This window comes from Schistocerca nitens, chromosome 6, assembly GCF_023898315.1.
Source record: "Schistocerca nitens isolate TAMUIC-IGC-003100 chromosome 6, iqSchNite1.1, whole genome shotgun sequence".
Taxonomy (NCBI): domain Eukaryota; kingdom Metazoa; phylum Arthropoda; class Insecta; order Orthoptera; family Acrididae; genus Schistocerca; species Schistocerca nitens.
This window is the reverse complement of record NC_064619.1, coordinates 226834596-226857729: the sequence shown is the minus strand read 5'-3', so window position 1 is coordinate 226857729 and position 23134 is coordinate 226834596. Positions and strand designations below refer to the sequence as shown.

The 23134-nt window shown below is 41.7% G+C and overlaps 1 protein-coding gene across 1 annotated transcript in view; it reads right to left on the bottom strand.

The window, feature by feature from the left end:
• LOC126263295 (armadillo repeat-containing protein gudu) overlaps window positions 1-23134 on the bottom strand; it is a 174129-nt gene that overhangs the window by 16004 nt on the left and 134991 nt on the right. Inside the window, exon 10 of the mRNA XM_049960382.1 lies at window positions 19790-20011. Within this exon, the coding sequence (XP_049816339.1) occupies window positions 19790-20011 (222 nt within the window). The remainder of the gene's footprint in view (window positions 1-19789; window positions 20012-23134) is intronic.

Below are 23134 nucleotides of genomic sequence, written 5' to 3'. Positions count from 1 at the left end.
TTGCGGTTTCTTCAGTTTTAATCTACAGTTCATAACCAATAGATTGTGGTCAGAGTCCACATCTGCCCCTGGAAATGTCTTACAATTTAAAACCTGGTTCCTAAATCTCTGTCTTACCATTATATAATCTATCTGATACCTTTTTGTATCTCCAGGTTTCTTCCATGTATACAACCTTCTTTTATGATTCTTGAACCAAGTGTTAGCTATGATTAAGTTATGCTCTGTGCAGAATTCTACCAGACGGCTTCCTCTTTCATTTCTTACCCCCAATCCATATTCACCTACTATGTTTCGTTCTTTCCCTTTTCCTACTCTTGAATTCCAGTCACCCATGACTATTAAATTTTTGTCTCCCTTCACTACCTGAATAATTTCTTTTATCTCATCATACATTTCATCAATATCTTCATCATCTGCAGAGTTAGTTGGCATATAAACTTGCACTACTGTAGTAGGCATGGGCTTCATGTCTGTCTTGGCCACATAATGTGTTCACTATGCTGTTTGTAGTAGCTTACCTGCACTCCTATTTTTTTATTCATTATTAAACCTACTCCTGCATTACCCCTATTTGATTTTGTATTTATAACCCTGTATTCACCTGACCAAAAGTCTTGTTCCTCCTGCCACCTAACTTCACTAATTCCCACTATATCTAACTTTAACCTATCCATTTCCCTTTTTAAATTTTCTACCCCACCTGCTCGATTAAGGGATCTGACATTTCACTCTCTGATCCGTAGAACGCCAGTTTCCTTTCTCCTGATAACGACGTCCTCTTGAGTAGTCCCCGCCCGGAGATCCGAATGGGGGACTATTTTACCTCCGGAATACTTTACCCAAGAGGACACCATTATCATTGAACCATACAGTAAAGCTGCAAATTAGGTCAGGCAACTGCATTTGAATTTTGAGATTTAGGCCAGAAATGAGTATCATAATTGCATCTCTTAGCACCTTGGAGACTATCCACTTAGAAGAATATTGGGCCTAGGAGAATTAGCCATTTATGCCATTATTTAAAGCATTACTGGCACACATGTAACTGATTTATCTTCAAGAGTAATACATACTAAAAGAGATTTATTTTTCATATTTAGTTCTTTAACAGATTATAAATTCTAAAATAATGATGGGAGAAAATATAATTAGCCTCCCAATAAAAAAGTGCGAGGTGAGTTGTTGTATAATTACTTCCACGTAAGCCACCATAATTTCTTGCTCACATGATAAATGTGGCATATTTGTAGCAGAATTATAGCAAACTATGAAACCTAATGAGTACATGCACGAAATTTTTGGCTCAATTATTCTTGAGAGCAGCTGCTACATTTGCTAATGTTTCTTCCATTATAATTCTATAAATTGACAACAGAAGGCAGCATCAGTCAAGGGACGGTTAGCAAAATGTTCAAACATTGTTCTCATATGAAATGAGTCCAGTCAAGAAAATTGTGGCTTGATTTGCACTCAGATGCGGTCTTTTTAACACAGAGTTGTGGCCTGACCTGTGCTTATGCTTAGTCTCCCAAGTGTTAAGAGACAGGGCCCACTGTTGCAGTCTATGGACTGTCTAGTCAGGCAAGTGGGTTGTGGAACCAAAAAGGGTCACTAATGGTGTGTGATCAGTCACCAGATGAAACTTAATGCCACATAGAAACACAAAAAACTTCTTGACAGCATTAATAATAGCAAGAGCCTCCTTCTCTGTTTGAGAGTAATTCTTCTGCACATCATTCAGTGTCTTCGATGCAAAAGCAGTGGGCTGCTTTGAACCATCAGCATGAAGATGAGACAACACAGCTCCCACGCAAAATTGTGAAGCATTCGTTGCAACCACAAGGTGGAGCCCTGGCTGATAGGTGGCCAAGCACAGGGTGGAACACCAATCATCTTTCAATTTCTTTAATGCAAAAGGTCCAGGCAGGGACCCACTCAACTGTCACAAGTTTTTTAAGCAGCTGATAAGGAGGATAGGAAACCGAACTGCCTGTGGGAGGAACCTGCAGTAATATGCGACTTTGCCTGAGAATGCTTGGAAGCTCCTTCACATTTGAGTGGCGTGTGAGATCTGCAATGTTGCTATGTGGCTGTCAGTTGGCTGAATCCTAAGAGATATTGTGTCCCAAGTATATGACAGATGGTTTGGCAGAAAGGTGACTTTTCCAAATTACACTTAAGACCTGCATCACAAGAGGCCTGAAACGAAAGTTGAAGGTTGTAAAAATGGTCCTTGGCAGTGAGAATGGTAGTGACAATGTTGTTAAGGTAATTGATACAACATTGAATACACTGAATAATGGTGAAAAATGGCAGGTGTGCTTCCAGTGCTAAAAACCAAATGGTTGTACTTGTAGAGCCCATACAGTGTATTCACAGCAAGAAGCTGGCGTTATTCTTCATCAAGTGGCATTTGTACACGGTGACAATTATTGAACTATATGTAAAAAAGCACAAATCCTGTGGCATGCACACACTTTATTCAACACGTAAATGTCACTACAGATATTTGGATTTAGGTTACGGCATGTTTGATACGCCTGCCATCATTGGTGATGATGTCATGCAAACAAATAGTGAAATTCTGCATGACCCGCTGAAAAGTCAGAATATCGATGACCTCCTGAATGGCTGTTTCCAGCTCAGCAATGGTTTTGGGGCTATTGCTGTACACCTTGGCTTTAATATAGCCCCACGTAAAGGAGTCACATGTGTTCAGATCTAGAGAATATGGTGGCCAACGAAGTCCTTGCCAGTGGCGTCTGGGTACCCCAGGTCCAGAATGTGGTCCCCATAGTGCTCCTCCAGGACATCGAATACTCTCCTGCTTTGATGTGTTTGAGCTCCATTTTACATGAACCACATCTTGTCAAAATCAGGGTCGCTTTGGATAATGAGGATGAAATCATTGTCTAAAACCTTTAAGTACTGTTCAGTCACCATGCCATCAAGGTATATCACATTGATTATCCAATGACTGGACTTTGCACACCACACAGTCACCTGCTGAGGGTGAAGAGACTTCTCGATCATGAAATGCGGGTTCTCAGTCCCCCAAATGCACCAATTTTGCTTATTGATGAATCCATTCAAATGAAAGTGGGCTTTGTCGCTAAACCAAATCATACTAATTCCCACGATGTCCCATGGCCAACCATGCATTCTGAACATCCTAAAGCAAACCGTTCAGAAGTTATGATGATTTTATTTCATATAGTTCAATAATTGTCACCCTATAAATATACTTCCAAAAATCGAGCCTTGTAAAATATTGTCGGCCTACCAGCTTCATTATAACTTCATCTGGACAAGGAATGGGATATATATCAACCACAGACTGTAAAATGACTGTTGCCTTAAAGTCACCACAAAGACAGTTTGCCCGCCGGCTTCTTGATAACGACGTAAGGTGTAGCCCATTGACTGGACGAAATGGGTTCCATGATGCCTCAAGCTGTCAATATGTATAATTCCTCCTTCAATTAAGTGTAAAGTGAAAGTGGTACAGGTCTGGCAGGAAAAAAACAGGGTTGCACCTTAGATTTGAAAGTAAGGTGTGCTACATGGTCAGTAGCTTTGCTGAGGCTGGGCAATAAAGGACAAATATTCATTGCATAAATCACCCAACTCTTGACAGGGTGCAAGATCTGACACTAAATGAATGTAATCTGAGACTGTGAATCCAAAAGCCTGGAAAGCTCCCAAACCAAACAAATTTTCTGCAATCGCACTGTCCATTACTAGAAAAGTAACTAGCTAAACCACTGGTTTTTACATCATTTCTGCAGTAAACTGGCCAAGAAGCAGAATGTGCTGTCTATTGTAACTAACAACATGACATAAAGTAGTTGACAGCTGAGGGGAATTAGGGCTTAGGTAAGTATTAGAATTCAGTAGTGAGGCTGCTGTACCTGTATCCACCTGAAGGCTTGAGAGAGTCCCATCACTACACATATCACCGAACAGTTTATTAGAAACAGTTGCAGTACCTCCACAAGCATCACTGACTACATTAATCAGATTGTCTCATGTTGAGAGATTAGGAGTGTTTTGTTTTACTTGGAAAAAAACTTTTACCAATAATATTAATGTCCAGGGGTTGAGATGTGAATGGCGCCACTGAAGCACACCGAGCAGTTCTTACAATTGCAATATAACCATTCTTATGGCATATATGGCATGATGCCCAATCTGCAGGTGGGCTGATTGGTTGTGTTGAACAAAACAGGCTGGGCAAGAGGGCAGGGACTTGTGGGAAGTTTTCTGCGGTGGCTGTGTCTGTGTGGAATACACTGCACCACCGTGACCTTCACTTCCAAGGCCATGCTAGGCTGCATCTCCCTGTTGCTGTCTGAATTGACTGTGGCTATATCAGCCCAGGAAACTAATTGATTGCTAATGGCATGAGAAACTTCAAGTGCCTTTGCAATCTTGAGTACTTCTTATGACTGAGGATCCTCTATTCGCTATGCACTTAGTCAAAGCTCCTTATTTGAGATTACCCATATAGTAGCATGTCTAGCCATAGTATCTACATAAGGTTACTGTATTTAGTGATAACAAAGTGACACTTACAACTTAACTCCAGCATTTCCACAGCCCAAGTGTGATAAGATTTATGGGGTTGATTTCTGCACTGATAAAACTTCACTCTTTCGGAAATCACGTGGGTATACTTGTTGGATAGGAATCAGGAAACAACATATTTAATCAAATGACAGAAATACAGGCTCCAAAAGCGTGCTAACTTCCCAAACATGTGATTCATTTGTGGGGAGATTCACAACAGAGAAAGAGCTTGTGACATGCATCTGCTTTATTTCTGCGTTGATAGTCCTCGATTTCAACGTATTGCATTGTTATACTTGCTGAAAAATGGGGGCTGGAAGTTCAACACTGAGTACTGTAAATGATGTAGCCGACAGTTGCAAAGATGCATTTCACACTTCTTTACTTTCACTGTTCACTACCCCCCAATATTACACAATTATATGGCCAGTTCACTACTGGTAAATGTTGAGCCTCATTAATAGGTTGCAGGCAAACATCAGCATACTGCTACAATAATTTGCTGTTGAACATCCGTGAGCAGTAAAATCCTAACCACACAGTTCACAGTTCCTGCAGGATTTTAAGGAACATGTGACACTATTTCTCTAATAAATTGAACAGACACTGTCATTGTTTTAACCCACAGCAAGGCCTATTTGTGTTACACTAATTCCACTCTTAAGTTGATGCATTGTTGTTACTTGAAACAGTACATAATTTCCCTCTGAAAATCGTCGGTGGACTGACTGTCTCGGGACCAAAAATCGGGCCTTTATATAACCTCACAGTAATAGGCACTGAAACTATACATTGTTCGTTGTTTAAGATACAGAAATTACAATTAAAAAATAACTCATTCAATTAACTGAATACATTGAAAAATTCCTTCTTTTTAACAGTTTCAGCTACCACAAATTATTTGTTTAAATAATGAAATTAACAGATATAGTTATACAAACAATACTTTTGACAAACCTGGTAATTATTTTGGAATTAATTAGGGGCTGGTTTTGCTAATATGTTTTCAAATAGAGCCAAATAAATACTTTAAGAATCCTAGTAGTTCTTCTTCAAAATATTTATAATTATTACAGAATTTATATTTGTTTGCAAAGTCAACAATAGAATCAAAGTCATAAAACAAATATTGATTTCATTTTATAACAAAAGATATCAACCCTCGAGCGGGCGCACCTGTGGTATAAAATGCACCAACTGCAAATAACATTGTAGTGCACAGTTCCATTATTGTTTTACAATAGCAAGCTCCTACCTATTCCTGCATTATTGTTTAAGCTAGCATAGTGAGAAGTTGTGTTGCCATAGGTTCACTTGAGCTACAGTAAATTAAATTAAAACGTAACACATAACAAGTGGTTATATCACTGTGCATAGTGAGATCAAAGCTGACAGACAACAAACTTGATTGTTTACTCAACGAGGATCCAGAGTTCAACTCTGTACGGTGCCAGACAACGAAAATGATGATGATTCTCAAGAAGAAGAGGAATTTATGACATGAAGTGACCACGATTCAGATTCTGTTCAAGTCCACGATTCAGATGATGAGTGAAGAGCCCCTCTCCAAAGGTGGTATTTTTATTGGGAGGGACTAAACTTGTAAATGGAATAAAATATGTCCTAATGTGACTTCGAAAACAAAAAGACAGAATATTGTGAAAATATTCCCTGAAACTACACGTGTTGCCAGAGGAGTCACAAGTGAAACGGAGGCTTTATGGACAATACTTAGCCTGGAAATGATTGATGAAATTGTAAAATACACAAACATATACATTCAATCTAAGAAACAATGTGTACAATTTACCAGAGAAAGGAATGCTAAGGGAACTAGAATGTGTGAAATAATGGCATTATTGGGATTGCTGTATCTCATTGGGACTGAGAAAGCCAACCACACAAATGTCATGGAACTGTGGCAGCAGATGTGGACATTACGAGAGCTGTGATGAACTACAGAAGATTTCTGTTCCTTTTATGATCTATCCATTTTGACAACAAGAGTACAAGGCAAGAAATAAGAGTAACTGATAAACTTGCTGCAATAAGGCAAGTATCAGATGCCTTTGTGGTGAGGTGCAGGAATGCTTATAGGACAATTTGTGACAGCAGATGAAAAGTTGCAAGCTTTCCAGGGTCGCTGTTCTTTTGTTCAGTATATCCCGAAAAAACAAGTGAAGCACAGCATAAAGAATTTTGTTTTAGCGGTAGCTAAAGCATTCTTCACTAGTAATATTGAAGTGTGTTGTGGAAAACAACATAAAGGACCATACGATGTTCCTAATTCTCCCTGTGAAATTGTAGGAAGGCTAGTTACTCACGCTGAATGCTTTGGAAGAAACGTTATAATGGATAATTGGTACACTAGCTATACCTTAGCCTATTCCGTTTTGAAAAAGCTTCTAACATGCATTGGCACATAGAGGGAAAACAAACGCGAGATCCCACAAGAAGTTTTTACCTGGGAAATGTAGGGCTATCGACTCCTCTTTATTTGGTTTTCAGAATGATATGACACTAGTTTCGTATTTGCTGAAACAAAACAAGGCAGTTCTATTCCTTTCAACTATGCATGATTTTGGAACCATTGATGAAGTTACAGGTAAACCAGATATAATTTTGGATTACAATATAACAAAGGGAGGAGTCGACACAGTCTACCAATGGGGAGGTGCATATTCCGTTGCACATGTGACAAGAAGATTGCCATTGGTTGTGTTCTATGCTCTAATGGATATAGCAGGAATCAATGCTCAAATAATCTTACATGCAAATGAGACAAATCCAAAAAAGACGAGAAGAATTTTCTTTAAAGATTTAGCACTGTCTCTTATGAAGCCTCAACTAGTGGAAAGAGGTAATGGTCCTTCACTTCCTGCCGGCATTGCAGTTTTCCTCATGAAATAGAAAGATCAATATGCTGAAAGAACTGAGGTGTCTACCAGCATGAAAAGAGGTCACTGTGTGATGTGTGGATGAGCAAGAAACACATCTACTACTGTAAGCTGTAGCTCATGCTATTGCTTTGTTTGCAAAGGACATGTAGAAACAGTGTATACATGTGAGAAGTGTAAAACATTTCCCAAAAATGCACAAGACAATTAATTGTGTAGATAGAAGAAACTTTGTGATAACTGATACTTCTTCAATACATAAAGCCTTTGTCCTTTTATATTGCAATGAAAAAGTGTTTTTATTCAGTATGTGCTTAAAAAAGTGTTGGAATAGATTGTTATGTCAGCTGCAGCAATAGAATGATATGAAAGTTTCTTACTTGTTTAAACAAATAGTAAATTACTGATTTAGTATAAGTTCCTTGTATTGTTGTTTAAATAAACTAAAATTAAACTGTGATTTAGCTCATACATGTTTCCCTCGGGGGCATGGATGTGTGTGATGTCCTTAGGTTAGTTAGGTTTAAGTTGTTCTAAGTTCTAGGGGACTGATGACCTCAGAAGTTAAGTCCCGTTGTGCTCAGAGCCATTTGAACCATTTTTTTTTGTTTCCCTTGGTAGCATAATGACTGCTTTTGACTATATGTGTACAAAGTGTGCCACACGCCCACTCGTGTTACGAAAATCAGCGTGCCTGCTTGAGGGTTAACTAGGAATAGTCGAAATAAATTAGGAAATTAATTACATACACAAAACTAAACCTGGTGTTATATTCCTTAAGACTGATGGCCAAACTTTCTCTTTTATGGAAATGCAGATTATACTCATGTATGTTAGTGGTAATTAGGCAAAAATGAAAATAAAATGAATTTAAGGAGTCAGATGGCAAAACAAGAGAGGAAGTAGAAAGATCCCAGCTTGCTCCGTCACAAGCTTTAATGGAGTTTGGTCTATTAGCTAAAAGGCTGTAAAGTGTTGCCCTAGACATTTTTCACATGAGTCTCACTCTTTGGTGGTGGCATTGTAGGTGGGGAATGGAGGCAGATTGGCCGGCAAAGGTTGAGGCCTTATTAACAGACCCTCAACACCATGTCCAGCTTGGCCCTATGCCAGTAAAACTACAATCACTTAATACTGAAAACACAAACATGTTCAATACATCATTCTTGTACATTGCCAAGTTGGTACCAGTTAGACAAACAGTGGGGGGGGGGGGGGAATAGATATTTCCACATGGTGGAGCTGGATGGCAGCTGCATGCACCACTCTGGACGCACAGCTGTCGACACTGTCTGTAGGTGCCGGCTTCTGGTGTCCTAGCTTGGCTCCTGGTTGCCAGCACGGGCTGATTGAACAACATGTTATGCGCTGGCACCTAGCATCCCGCTTAACTTTGACGGACAATGAGCTACCGGTACAACTGATGCAGTAAGTGTGGGTTACCCCAGTGATCCATACTTAATATATTCTTCATTATACAATCTTCTTTTACCAGACATCTCCACAACATACCAAACCAACGAAAATAATACTTACTTCTGCAGAGTACAACAGACATAACACTGAGTTGAGAATGCAAAGAGTAGACTGAAGAATGCGTGTCGTCAGCAGTAACCTGGTGATGCATCAGGCAAAGCCTATGCTGCCAACTGTACAAAAAATGTATTTGCTAATCGTAAGAAGAACATAAAATTTTTGGTTAGTCTGACTGTATCCTGCTTTCTTCTGACCTGCTCCCCTCCCTCATAAATCTCTCCCCTGGGGGACTTCTTCAGAGATAGACTAATGCCAGCAGCATTAAGAGATGACCTCAACTCCAAATTAGATTGCCTGGCTTAGCAATACATCCACACATTGTCGTATCCAGTTAATGGGCAATACCACTGGTAGTGTTACAAAAAAAACCAGTGGCTCGCTACGTGTCTATGATGCCTTCAAATCAACTATAAGTGCCAAGCAGAAGTTGATGTATACCTAAATCCAAGGCCAAAAGACCTCACGACTATCAGTACTCCTCTAAAATTGATCTATCCGAAGCACGTTTACAATTGCCAATAGACAAGCAATCCCACCAGTGCATGGTCACCACCACTCGATTACGAATATACAGATACAGCAGTTTGCCTTTCAGAATTGTTAGTGCACCAGCAATTTCGAATGATTTTGGAGCAGCTGATTGAAAATGTTCTGAACACAGTCAGTGATCTGGACAATATATTAGTAAGTGGTGCTACAGAAGAACAATATCTTGTGGACTTAAGTGTTCTGTTCCAGACAACAACATACAAAAGTGTGAACATAAAAAAGTGTAATTTTTTCAAGAACAAGAAGCATCCTTTGGCTGCATAATGAACTGGAAAGGACTTCTAATGACCCAGCAATATAACGAAGCCATAGAATATATATATCTCTTACCAAACGAAAGCGCTGGCACGTCGATAGACACACAAACAAACACAAACATACACACAAAATTCAAGCAGACATATGTCTGCTTGTGTCTGTATATGTGTGGATGGATATGTGTGTGTGTGCGCGAGTGTATACCCATCCTTTTTTCCCCCTAAGGTACGTCTTTCCGCTCCCGGGATTGGAATGACTCCTTACCCTCTCCCTTAAAACCCACATCCTTTCGTCTTTCCCTCTCCTTCCCTCTTTCCTGATGAGGCAACAGTTCGTTGCGAAAGCTTGAAATATCTAAAAACAAAGATGATGTGACTTACCAAATGAAAGTGCTGGCAGGTCGACAGACACACAAATGAACACAAACATACACACAAAATTCAAGCTTTCGCAACAAACAGTTGCCTCATCAGGAAAGAGGGAAGGAGAGGGAAAGACGAAAGGATGTGGGTTTTAAGGGAGAAGGTAAGGAGTCATTCCAATCCCGGGAGCGGAAAGACTTACCTTAGGGGGAAAAAAGGACGGGTATACACTCGCACACACACACATATCCATCCACACATATATAGACACAAGCAGACATCTCACAAGCAGACATATTTAAAGACAAAGAGTTTGGGCAGATACGTCAGTCGAGGCAGAAGTGCAGAGGCAAAGATGTTGTTGAATGACAGGTGAGGTATGAGCGGCGGCAACTTGAAATTAGCGGAGATTGAGGCCTGGTGGATAACGAGAAGAGAGGATATATTGAAGAGCAAGTTCCCATCTCCGGAGCTCGGATAGGTTGGTGTTAGTGGGAAGTATCCAGATTACCCGGACGGTGTAACACTGTGCCAAGATGTGCTGGCCGTGCACCAAGGCATGTTTAGCCACAGGGTGATCCTCATTACCAACAAACACTGTCTGCCTGTGTCCATTCATGCGAATGGACAGTTTGTTGCTGGTCATTCCCACATAGAATGCATCACAGTGTAGGCCTAGTTCAATAACAGCTGCTTTCACGTATTAAACAACCATTTTGGCCAGTTCTAATAACTTTCACTTTATTTCCACTTCCGTTTTTCGCACATCACTGATCATTTTAGCCGCTCCCCACAGGTTTTAACGTCATTATTTCTTCGTCAGACAATTTTTAGCCCCATTTTCGTAATCTTTCACCACAACACCACTCATTTTAATACGTTTTTTCGAAATTTTCCCGAATTTCTCCGTCCTTTAACGTGTTTTAGCGGCAACACAACCACCTAACCTTTATGCACATTGCTGTCTACCAACCCAAGTTCACCACAGGATCAACTCAACCAACACTTTTTCGCCTTTTTTCATACCAGGTCTCCAGTTGCTTTCTTGTTCACCTTTATCTCTCCCCATATATTTTTATCTTTCATTTTCATTTCAACCTCATGTTAAACTTTCCACCTTCAATACCATGTCACCCTCACAACACCCCCACAACAACCCCATTAAGTTTTATTTACACTCCCTCCGCAAACATGCCTTCACCCTAGCCAGATTACGCTCGCATATTTTATTTTCCCAGGCTTGTCTGACATTTGGCATAACCCCCAAAGGCCTCACACTTAAAGTTCCCATCTCTGGCTGCAACCCTACTTTCCATCAGTCCCTATACCAGTTCCAAACTGAACAATCCATTGCCCTCACCCACCTAATCCTTCACCTACACATCAACTCAGCCAATGAACACACCCGTCAACTCCTATCCTTAATAAAAGTCCTCAATCTTTCCTCTCCCACATCCACACCGGCTATTCAGAGCATCCTCCTACAGGCCAACCGCAAATTAGAGCAGCATGCCACCCTTCACCTCAAAAAACTATCCAATCTCCTGGTTTCCCACCTCCGGAAAGGCAACTCACTCACCCTTCACAACCTTTCCAGCAAACCTCAACCACCTCTCATTGCGCACAAACCCAGTCTCTCCCATCTACTCAATCTCCCACTTCCAGCTCCACTCCCTCCAAAACCTCAAAATTCCAATCAATACAATCTGGTACCACAACACCCTAATTCAGTAGTTAACCTTTCCTCCAAACCTCTCTCCCAATCCGAAACCTCTGTCCTATCCAAAGGCCTCACCTTCAGCCCCACTCCCAGATTCAACCAAACAGCCCTCATCAAAGATTTACTGTCCTACACTCGTACTCTCTGCTGGAAGTATCACTTTGCCACGAAGAAAAATGATCCTAATCCTACTCCTAATGATCCAACTCCCCAAGACACTATCCAAATTGAACCCTGCCTGGAACAGTTCCGTCCTCCGTCACAGCGGGACCCACCTCCTCTTCCTCAAAATCACCCTCTCCAAACCTTCCAGGAATTTCTGACTTCCAGCCTTGCCTCTCAATCCTTCTTAAAAAACCTTAATCCTACTCACAACATCACCACTGCTGAAGCCCAGGCTATCCGTGATCTGAAGGCTGACCGGTCCATCGTCATTCTTCCGGCGGACAAGGGTTCCACGACTGTGGTACTTGATCGTCGGGAGTATGTGGCTGAGGGACTGCGTCAGCTTTCAGACAACACCACATACAAAGTTTGCCAAGGTAATCCCATTCCTGATGTCCAGGCGGAGCTTCAAGGAATCCTCAGAACCTTAGGCCCCCTACAAAACCTTTCACCTGACTCCATCAACCTCCTGACCCCACCGACACCCCGCACCCCTACCTTCTACCTTCTTCCTAAAATTCACAAACCCAATCATCCCGGCCGCCCCATTGTAGCTGGTTACCAAGCCCCCACAGAACGTATCTCTGCCTACGTAGATCAACACCTTCAACCCATTACATGCAGTCTCCCATCCTTCATCAAAGACACCAACCACTTTCTCGAACGCCTGGAATCCTTACCCAATCCGTTACCCCCAGAAACCATCCTTGTAACCATTGATGCCACTTCCTTATACACAAATATCCCGCACGTCCAGGGTCTCGCTGCAATGGAGCACTTCCTTTCACGCCGATCACCTGCCACCCTACCTAAAACCTCTTTCCTCATTACCTTAGCCAGCTTCATCCTGACCCACAACTTCTTCACTTTTGAAGACCAGACATACCAACAATTAAAGGGAACAGCCATGGGTACCAGGATGGCCCCTTCGTACGCCAACCTATTCATGGGTCGCTTAGAGGAAGCCTTCTTGGTTACCCAGGCCTGCCAACCCAAAAGTTTGGTACAGATTTATTGATGACATCTTCATGATCTGGACTCACAGTGAAGAAGAACTCCAGAATTTCCTCTCCAACCTCAACTCCTTTGGTTCCATCAGATTCACCTGGTCCTACTCCAAATCCCATGCCACTTTCCTTGATGTTGACCTCCACCTGTCCAATGGCCAGCTTCACACATCCGTCCACATCAAACCCACCAACAAGCAACAGTACCTCCATTATGACAGCTGCCACCCATTCCACATCAAACGGTCCCTTCCCTACAGCCTAGATCTTCGTGGCAAACGAATCTGCTCCAGTCCGGAATCCCTGAAGCATTACACCAACAACCTGACAACAGCTTTCGCATCCCGCAACTACCCTCCCGACCTGGTACAGAAGCAAATAACCAGAGCCACTTCCTCATCCTCTCAAACCCAGAACCTCCCACAGAAGAACCACAAAAGTGCCCCACTTGTGACAGGATACTTTCCGGGACTGGATCAGATTCTGAATGTGGCTCTCCAGCAGGGATACGACTTCCTCAAATCCTGCCCTGAAATGAGATCCATCCTTCATGAAATCCTCCCCACTCCACCAATAGTGTCTTTCCGCCATCCACCTAACCTTCGTAACCTCTTAGTTCATCCCTATGAAATCCCCAAACCACCTTCCCTACCCTCTGGCTCCTACCCTTGTAACCGCCCCCGGTGTAAAACCTGTCCCATGCACCCTCCCACCACCACCTACTCCAGTCCTGTAACCCGGAAGGTGTACACGATCAAAGGCAGAGCCACGTGTGAAAGCACCCACGTGATCTGCCAACTGACCTGCCTACACTGTGATGCATTCTATGTGGGAATGACCAGCAACAAACTGTCCATTCGCATGAATGGACACAGGCAGACAGTGTTTGTTGGTAATGAGGATCACCCTGTGGCTAAACATGCCTTGGTGCACGGCCAGCACATCTTGGCGCAGTGTTACACCGTCCGGGTAATCTGGATACTTCCCACTAACACCAACCTATCCGAGCTCCGGAGATGGGAACTTGCTCTTCAATATATCCTCTCTTCTCGTTATCCACCAGGCCTCAATCTCCGCTAATTTCAAGTTGCCGCCGCTCATACCTAACCTGTCATTCAACAACATCTTTGCCTCTGCACTTCTGCCTCGACTGACATATCTGCCCAAACTCTTTGTCTTTAAATATGTCTGCTTGTGAGATGTCTGCTTGTGTCTGTATATGTGTGGATGGATATGTGTGTGTGTGCGAGTGTATACCCGTCCTTTTTTCCCCCTAAGGTAAGTCTTTCCGCTCCCGGGATTGGAATGACTCCTTACCTTCTCCCTTAAAACCCACATCCTTTCGTCTTTCCCTCTCCTTCCCTCTTTCCTGATGAGGCAACTGTTTGTTGCAAAAGCTTGAATTTTGTGTGTATGTTTGTGTGTCTGTCGACCTGCCAGCACTTTCATTTGGTAAGTCACATCATCTTTGTTTTTAGATATATTTTTCCTACGTGGAATGTTTCCCTCTATTATATATATCTAAAAAGAAAGATGATGAGACTTACCAAACAAAAGCGCTGGCAGGTCGATAGACACACAAACAAACACAAATATACACACAAAATTCAAGCTTTCGCAACAAACTGTTGCCTCATCAGGAAAGAGGGAAGGAGAGGGAAAGACGAAAGGATGTGGGTTTTAAGGGAGAGGGTAAGGAGTCATTCCAATCCCGGGAGCGGAAAGACTTACCTTAGGGGGAAAAAAGGACAGGTATACACTCGCACACACACACATATCCATCCACACATACAGACACAAGCAGACAAATATGTCTGCAGACAAATATGTCTGCTTGTGTCTGTATGTGTGGATGGATATGTGTGTGTGTGCGAGTGTATACCTGTCCTTTTTTCCCCCTAAGGTAAGTCTTTCCGCTCCCGGGATTGGAATGACTCCTTACCCTCTCCCTTAAAACCCACATCCTTTCGTCTTTCCCTCTCCTTCCCTCTTTCCTGATGAGGCAACAGTTTGTTGCGAAAGCTTGAATTTTGTGTGTATATTTGTGTTTGTTTGTGTGTCTATCGACCTGCCAGCGCTTTTGTTTGGTAAGTCTCATCATCTTTCTTTTTAGATATATTTTTTCCACGTGGAATGTTTCCCTCTGTTATATATATATATATATATATATATATATATATATAGAGAGAGAGAGAGAGAGAGAGAAAGAGAGAGAGAGAGAGAGAGAGAGGGAAACATTCCACATGGGAAATATATCTAAAAACAAAGATGATGTGACTTACCGAACGAAAGCGCTGGCAGGTCGATAGACACACAAACAAACACAAACACACACACAAAATTCAAGCTTTCGCAACAAACTGTTGCCTCATCAGGAAAGAGGGGAAGGAGAGGGCAAGACGAAAGGATGTGGGTTTTAAGGGAGAGCGTAAGGAGTCATTCCAATCCCGGGAGCGGAAAGACTTACCTTAGGGGGAAAAAAGGACAGGTATACACTCGCACACACACACACACACACACATCCATCCACACATATACAGACACAATCAGACATATTTAAAGACAAAGAGTTTGGGCAGAGATGTCAGTCGAGGCGGAAGTGAAGAGGCAAAGATGATGTTGAATGACAGGTGTCTGTATATGTGTGGATGGATATGTGTGTGTGTGTGCGAGTGTATACCTGTCCTATTTTCCTCCTAAGGTAAGTCTTTCCGCTCCCGTGATTGGAATGACTCCTTACCCTCTCCCTTAAAACCCACTTCCTTTCGTCTTTCCCTCTCCTTACCTCTTTACTGACGAAGCAACTGTTTGTTGCGAAAGCTATAATTTTGTGTGTGTGTGTTTGTGTTTGTTTGAGTGTCTATCGACCTGCCAGCACTTTCGTTCGGTAAGTCACATCATCTTTGTTTTTAGATTTATTTTTCCCACGTGGAATGTTTCCCTCTATTTTTATATACATATAAAGATGATGTGACTTACCATACGAAAGCGCTGGCAGGTCGATAGAAACACAAACAGACACATACATACACACAAAATTCAAGCTTTCGCAACAAACTGTTGCCTCATCAGGAAAGAGGGAAGGACGAAAGGATGTGGGTTTTAAGGGAGAGGGTAAGGAGTCATTTCAATCCCGGGAGCGGAAAGACTTACCTTAGGGGGGAAAAAAGGACGGGTACACACTCGCACACACACACATATCCATCCACACATATACAGACACAAGCAGACATATTTGTCTTTAAATATGTCTGCTTGTGTCTGTATATGTGTGGATGGATATGTGTGTGTGCGAGTGTATACCCGTCCTTTTTCCCCCCCTAAGGTAAGTCTTTCCGCTCCCAGGATTGGAATGACTCCTTACCCTGTCCCTTAAAACCCACATCCTTTCGTCCTTCCCTCTCCTTCCCTCTTTCCTGATGAGGCAACAGTTTGTTGCGAAAGCTTGAATTTTGTGTGTATGTATGTGTCTGTTTGTGTTTCTATCGACCTGCCAGCGCTTTCGTATGGTAAGTCATATCATCTTTGTTTTTAAATATATTTTTCCCGCGTGGAATGTTTCCCTCTATATATATAAAACACACCTTGGCACCTACGAACTCAAAAGATTTCCAGTCATTTCTTGACAGAATAAATTACTATGCAAAATTTACAAGTTTGCCAGGCCCCTTAATAATCTATGCAAGAAAGGGGCAAAATGTGAATGGTCACAGCAGTGACAGGAGACTTTTTGCAAGTTAAAATATTACCCCAAGTCTGCTCCTGGTCTGGTGACCTTCAACTCATCAAAATGTCTTACCATGGCCACTGATCCATCTTAACATGGCATCAGGATATTGTTTCTCTCAGAAATGGAGTGGCATGAACAATAATTGCACATGTGTCTGAAACACTCAGTTCAGGCCAACTGCTAAATAAATAAATAAATAAACCAAGGAAGCCTGACTAACATATTTAGTTTCCAAAAATTCCATACATTTTTATAGCATCAAATTTCTCCTCATATCATACCATAACTCATTAATTTCCTTGTTTGGTCCTAATAACCAGTTTAAAAAAAAAATGTCTACAATACTACATCCTGTTCCTCAACAATTACAATTATTCAATGGACTATTGACCAACAGCACAACACACCAATGCTGATGGCCTATTCAGGCTACCTAAGGTTCTGGTCCCACACCTCACTCTTGGGAAACACTGTGCTTTCAAATAGATGACACCTTCCAAAATTGACTACAAGAGATTTCTGTCACTGCATCTGCAATTGTGAAGGATATCAATGAAGGCTTTATCATAATGTTATGAAGTACATTTGTCAAGGTTAGTCGAACACCTTCCACTCCACTCTCCTCCAGAACTCCACAGATATTTTTCCCTAGAAAGTAGGGCTGACACTAGATGATGATGAATGCCGGGCTCATCCTGCTGCCACTGCGTCAGCATGTCATAAGGCTCCTGCATGCTGATCACTGAGGGGTAACATGCATGAAAGCATTTGCAAGTCAGCATGCCTAATGGCCCGGCATCATGCAGCACTTTGAAAGTGCAGCCAGCTCCTGTGAGAGTTATGTATCCACACTGCCATTAGCTGTGCAATGGTTTCATGCATGGACAACATAGCAGTGCTCTTGGGAATGCGTCCATTTGGACTTCAACAGCTCCTTTTTCAGAGAGATATGTTGGTCATTGTAATAGACTCATTTTCCAAGTTTCCTTATGTGGTTCAAATGTAAAATACCACATCAGTGGAGGCAATAAGCACTCGCAGAAAATAGTCACCATTGAAGGGGCCTCAGAAACTATCATTTTGGACAACGGCCTCCTATTTTCATCCAATATGGCACAGGATGTTTGCTCTGAGACTGGCATAGTGTACGTGACAATGGCACCCCCCTCCCCCATCCCCCTGCTTCAAGAGATGAAGCAGATTATTTATCCTTTGTCCATTATATTTCATGAGAAATGTCCTGCCTACTATCCTTCCCACCCCTCCCACAGTGGTAGTCCACCATCCCTTGAACCTAAACAATATATTTATCCATCCCTACATGACCTCTGCTCCCAACCACTTACCTCATGGCTCATACCCCTGTAATAGATCTAGATGCAAGACCTTTCCCATATATCCTCCCACCACCACCACCACCTATTCCACTCTGGTCACAAACATCACTTATCCCATCAAAGGCAAGGCTACCTGTGAAACCAGTCATGTGATCTACAAGCTAAGCTGCAACCACTGTGCTGCATCCTATGTGGGCATGACAACCAACAAACAGTCTGTCTGCATGAATGGCCACTGACAAACTGTGGCCAACAAACAAGTGAACCACGCTGTTGCTGAGCATGCTGCCAATCATGACATCCTCCATTTCAATGACTGCTTTGCAGCCTCTGTCATATGGATCCTTCCCACCAACACCAGCTTTTCTGAATTCACAGGTGGGAACTTTCCCTGCAATATATCCTACATTCCCGTAACCCTCCTGGCCTCAACCTTCGTTAGTCATTGTCCTCTCCCAACAAGCCCCTTCTCTGTTCAAATTTCAGCACAACACAGCCCTCATTCCTCCCAGTCTTTTTTACTTTTCTCCTTTTCTGCTATCCCCTCACCAACTCTCCACTCCCTCTGTCTAACCTCCTGACTGCACATAGCTGTCCTACCCTCTTTCTACCTCATCCTTCCACACTCCCCAATAGCACACCACTCTCTGCCATACCTACCCTACTATCCCACCCCCTCCCTGCCCCAGCCTCCTCCTTACTCCCACCCAGTTGCCACTCCCATCATGCACCAGTGCTACTGCTCGCAGTGTGGCCTCAGTTGCCTGAGACTGCAGTCACTTGTGTGTGAGTTGTGTTTGTGTGAGTGTGTATGCGTGTGTTTGCTGTCTAATTCTGATGAAGGCCTTACTTGCCGAAAGTTATTTTGTGACAGTCTTTTTGTAGTGCCCATCTGCAACTCAGCATCTCTGCTATATTGTGAGTAGCAACTTTCCTTTTCACAATATGCTTGTAATGCTGTTAACACCTGCTGTCATGACATCTTCTTTTTTTTCTCCTTCTTATTGTCTGTCTTTTTAATGGGGTTTCACTCTCTTTCAGTGCTTAGCCACATGTTTACATTGGTTTAGTTTGGCACTTTTCCATTGCTTCTTGTATTAATTGATGGCTCTTGGCTCACTAACTCAGTTCTCCTGGTTTCTGTGCATGCACTGCTGTGCAGTCTTCCTAGGATGAGGCTTGCTTATTCTGTCTATGTGACAATAATGTGCTGGAAGGTAGGGGACTATTATTTACCCTTATGGAATTTTAAGTATGTTACATACTGAAGGTCCATATGTCTCACAGGTCAGTCACAAATTTATCAGTTTGGTGTTTTGTTTTAAAATGGTTCTGATTATGGTTATTGCATTTTCTTTAAGTCGACAGTTTGTTAACTGAAGCTGTGACTACAATGGCACAAAACTAGTCTTCATTAAAAAATCATTTTAATGCAGCTGTTGTGGTTTTCATCAAATGATGAAACATATTATCACAGTTGTGGTAGTCCCTCATACCAAGTGATACGTGTACTCTGGATTTTAAGTTTCTGTCAAAATAATAACAATGAGATTACTTGGGACCTTATGTTAAGGGGTTAAAACTGTTACTTAAAACAGAGTCTGTCTTAATACAATCTATAATTTATCTGAATTTAAACTTAAGTAAATACACTACCGGCACAACTCCACTTTGGTGCATAGTGATGCAGTTAAAAGGATCAGTTGAGAGCTGGTGAAGGGCATAAGCTGTGGTCCGATGAACAGCCTTATCCTTTGAGGCCATGTAACCAACAAGTGGTGTAATAGATCCTAGACGACCAAATTCATGGCAGTTGTTGCCCCATCTGCAGCAGTTAGCAATGGCCTCTGCCAGATGTTCTTGAAGACGGTTCTCTTGCTAATGTAAGAGAGCAAAAAAGTTTTATCGGTTCTCAAGTGTTTAAATATTAGCATTAGGTGGCTTTCAAATATCAATGCACTTGTCTTATATAGTTTGAATAAGAAGATATGCTAATAACAATTAAAGGCCGATTGGAGAAATTATTAATGATATACAGAGAACATAATTCTCAGATATGTTAATTTCACAGTATTGAAATCTAATCCTGATACACACTTATGATAAATGTGTAACTTTTCTGTTTGATAAGAGATATGTTAGAAGCTGTGAGCGTACATAATAAATGATTAAACATTGATGGTGACCATAGACACACTCGTGCATATTATTTTATGTGACATTCTCAGTGCAGCATGCTTCAGTATTAACCTATGGAAGAAGGCTATGCTATGAAGTATTATGAACAAGTACATATACTATTACCTAAGATTAGTTGGAAAAAGCATATCAAAGGAAGATATAAATCATCGCTCATAAGCAAACATTTACAGAATCTATTGTAGTGCATATACAATAAGGACTAGTTGCTGAAAGTTGGCATTGTACACAGACTGTATGTGAAAAATGTGTTATTGTGATATCTGACATCACAATGTGCAGTGCAGAATTGACAGTTCATTAAGAATTCAAGCTACATAGTTAGTTCACAGTACAAATGTTTATAAAACAAATGAATCCTAAAGATAAAAGAAAGTGCCCTCAACTTTGAATTCTGGCCTCAACCTATGGTAACATACTGACCCCACATCCGCCATCCAACAGTTTCCACCCACTGTGTCCTACTATCTCCTCCCCATTCTCTCTCCAAGCCTCTTTGTTTGTCAACCTCTGCCCATGCACCCGTCCATCTTTCCCCGCTCCTCTCCTTTTTGCTCCTTTTTTTCTACCTCCCTTCCCCACAGCCTTCTGACACTGCACCTGTTGGCATTCTAGTCTCTGCACGCTCTGCCAGACAGTATTCCTCTGTAGCCCTCCCATACACTACTATCCAGTTCCCTTCCATGCCCCTGCCAGATTGCTGCTGCCATCCCACATGATAGCTGCATTATGGCCTGAGCTGCCAGAGTTGATGGTCACGTGTGTGTGAGGTGTGCTTGCTTTCATGTATGAATAATATGTGTTTCTCTGTCTCTCTTTTGCTGATAAAGGCTGTAGGATGTAGGCAGAAATGGAAAAGGAGAGAACAGAGACATAAGTGAGTAAACAGAATGGAAAATAAAATATTAAATGAAGGAAATGAATAGGATGATAGATGAGCAAGACGTGACAGAAATACATATGGAGAAAAAAAAATGTGAGAGAAAATAAACATTTGATTAAAAGAAGGCACTGTTCAACAGTTGAGTGGGAGGGAGGGGGGAGGAGTAAGAGAGAAGACAGTAGCATTTAAATGGTTTTGTGGCAGATGTCAAGCATCTAGTTATGTATTGGAAGGCCAGCTTCAGAAGTACTTGTTCTGGAAGCGTTTTTGATTTTTTTGTTGTATACAACATTCTTACTAACACACTAGCATCCATTTTAACCATAACATACCATAGATTCCTTGAGCAAAACCCCATGCACAGTTATTGGAAGAAAGCACAGGTCACAGTTGTCTTCAAAAAGGGTAGCAAAAGTGATTCACAACCCTAGAACAAATTCTGAGCCCAAACAGTGAAGTATCTGGAATGGTATGTCCTTTTCCATGCCAACCAGGATTGATTCTGAAAACATCAATCATACAAGACCCAACTTGTTCTTCTCTCAGTTGACAGCCTGAAAACCATGAATCAAGGCATTCAGATGAATGCACTGCTTATGGAGTTCCAAAAAGCATTTGGCTTAGTACCACACCGATGTTTACTAACGAAAATACAATCATATATGAGATCAAACAGCATTTGAGCTGGAGTGAGTATTTCTCAATAGGAACAATTCGCATGCTATGGTGTCAAAGAGTGAGGTCCCAGTTTAAAGTTGGTACCTCATAAGAGAAACACAGTCACTAATGAGAGATGTCAGTGACGACACACCCTCAAGACGTTGCATGCACTTGTGCTGCTGTAAGTCTATTTATGTCAGAATGCAGTGCTCCTTGCCCCATTCTGTGGTAGCTGACTATGATGGCAACATCATCATAGCTCAGATCCAGCAGTGGGCTAGTATTATTAGCCATAAGTTTTCCTTAGTTCTAGTTAACTGAACATGACTGTCACTCAGTTCAAAGAGATAAACAGTTCTACATTTACATCTACATAGATACTCTGCAAACCAACTTATGGTGCACAGTAGAGGGTACTCTGTACCACTGCTATTTATTTCCTTTCCTGTTCCACTCACAAATAGAACAAGGGAAAAACGACTGCCTGTATTCCTCCATATGAGTCCTAGTTTCCTGTATCTTATCTTCATGGTCCTTACACACAATTTATGTTGGAAGCAGTAGAATCATTCAGCAGTCAGCTTCAAATGCCAGTTCTCTAAATTTTCTCAATAGTGTTGAATTCCTGAAGCACATCCACAACACTTACATGTCGTTCAAACATACCGGTAAAAAACGTAGCAGCCTCCCTCTGAACTCTCTCAATGTCTCCCTTTAATCCAATCTGATATGGATCCCAGACACTCAAGTGGTACTCAAGAACAGGTCACACAGATGAACCACACTTTCCTAAAATTCTCCCCATAAACTAGAGTTGACTATTCATCTTCCCTACCACAGTCTCCACATGCTCATTCCATTTCACATCACTTTGCAACATTACACCTGGATATTTAAAACAACATGACTGTGTGAAGCAGAACACTGTATCCAAACATTATGCGTTTGTTTTTCCTACTTATCTGCATTAATTTACTTTTTTGCCATTCATCGCACCAACTAGAAATTTTGTCTAATTCATCTTGCAACCTCCTACTTGACTTCAACATCTTACCATACGCCACAGCATCATCAGCAAACAACTGCAGCTTGCTGCCCATCCTGTCTGCCAACTCATTTATTTATATAGGGAACAAAAGTGCTCCTCCTATCACACTTCCCTGGGTCATTCTTGATGATACCCTTGTCTCTGATGAACACTCACCATCAAGGACAACATACTGGGCTCTGTAACGTAAAAAGTCTACTATATATTCATA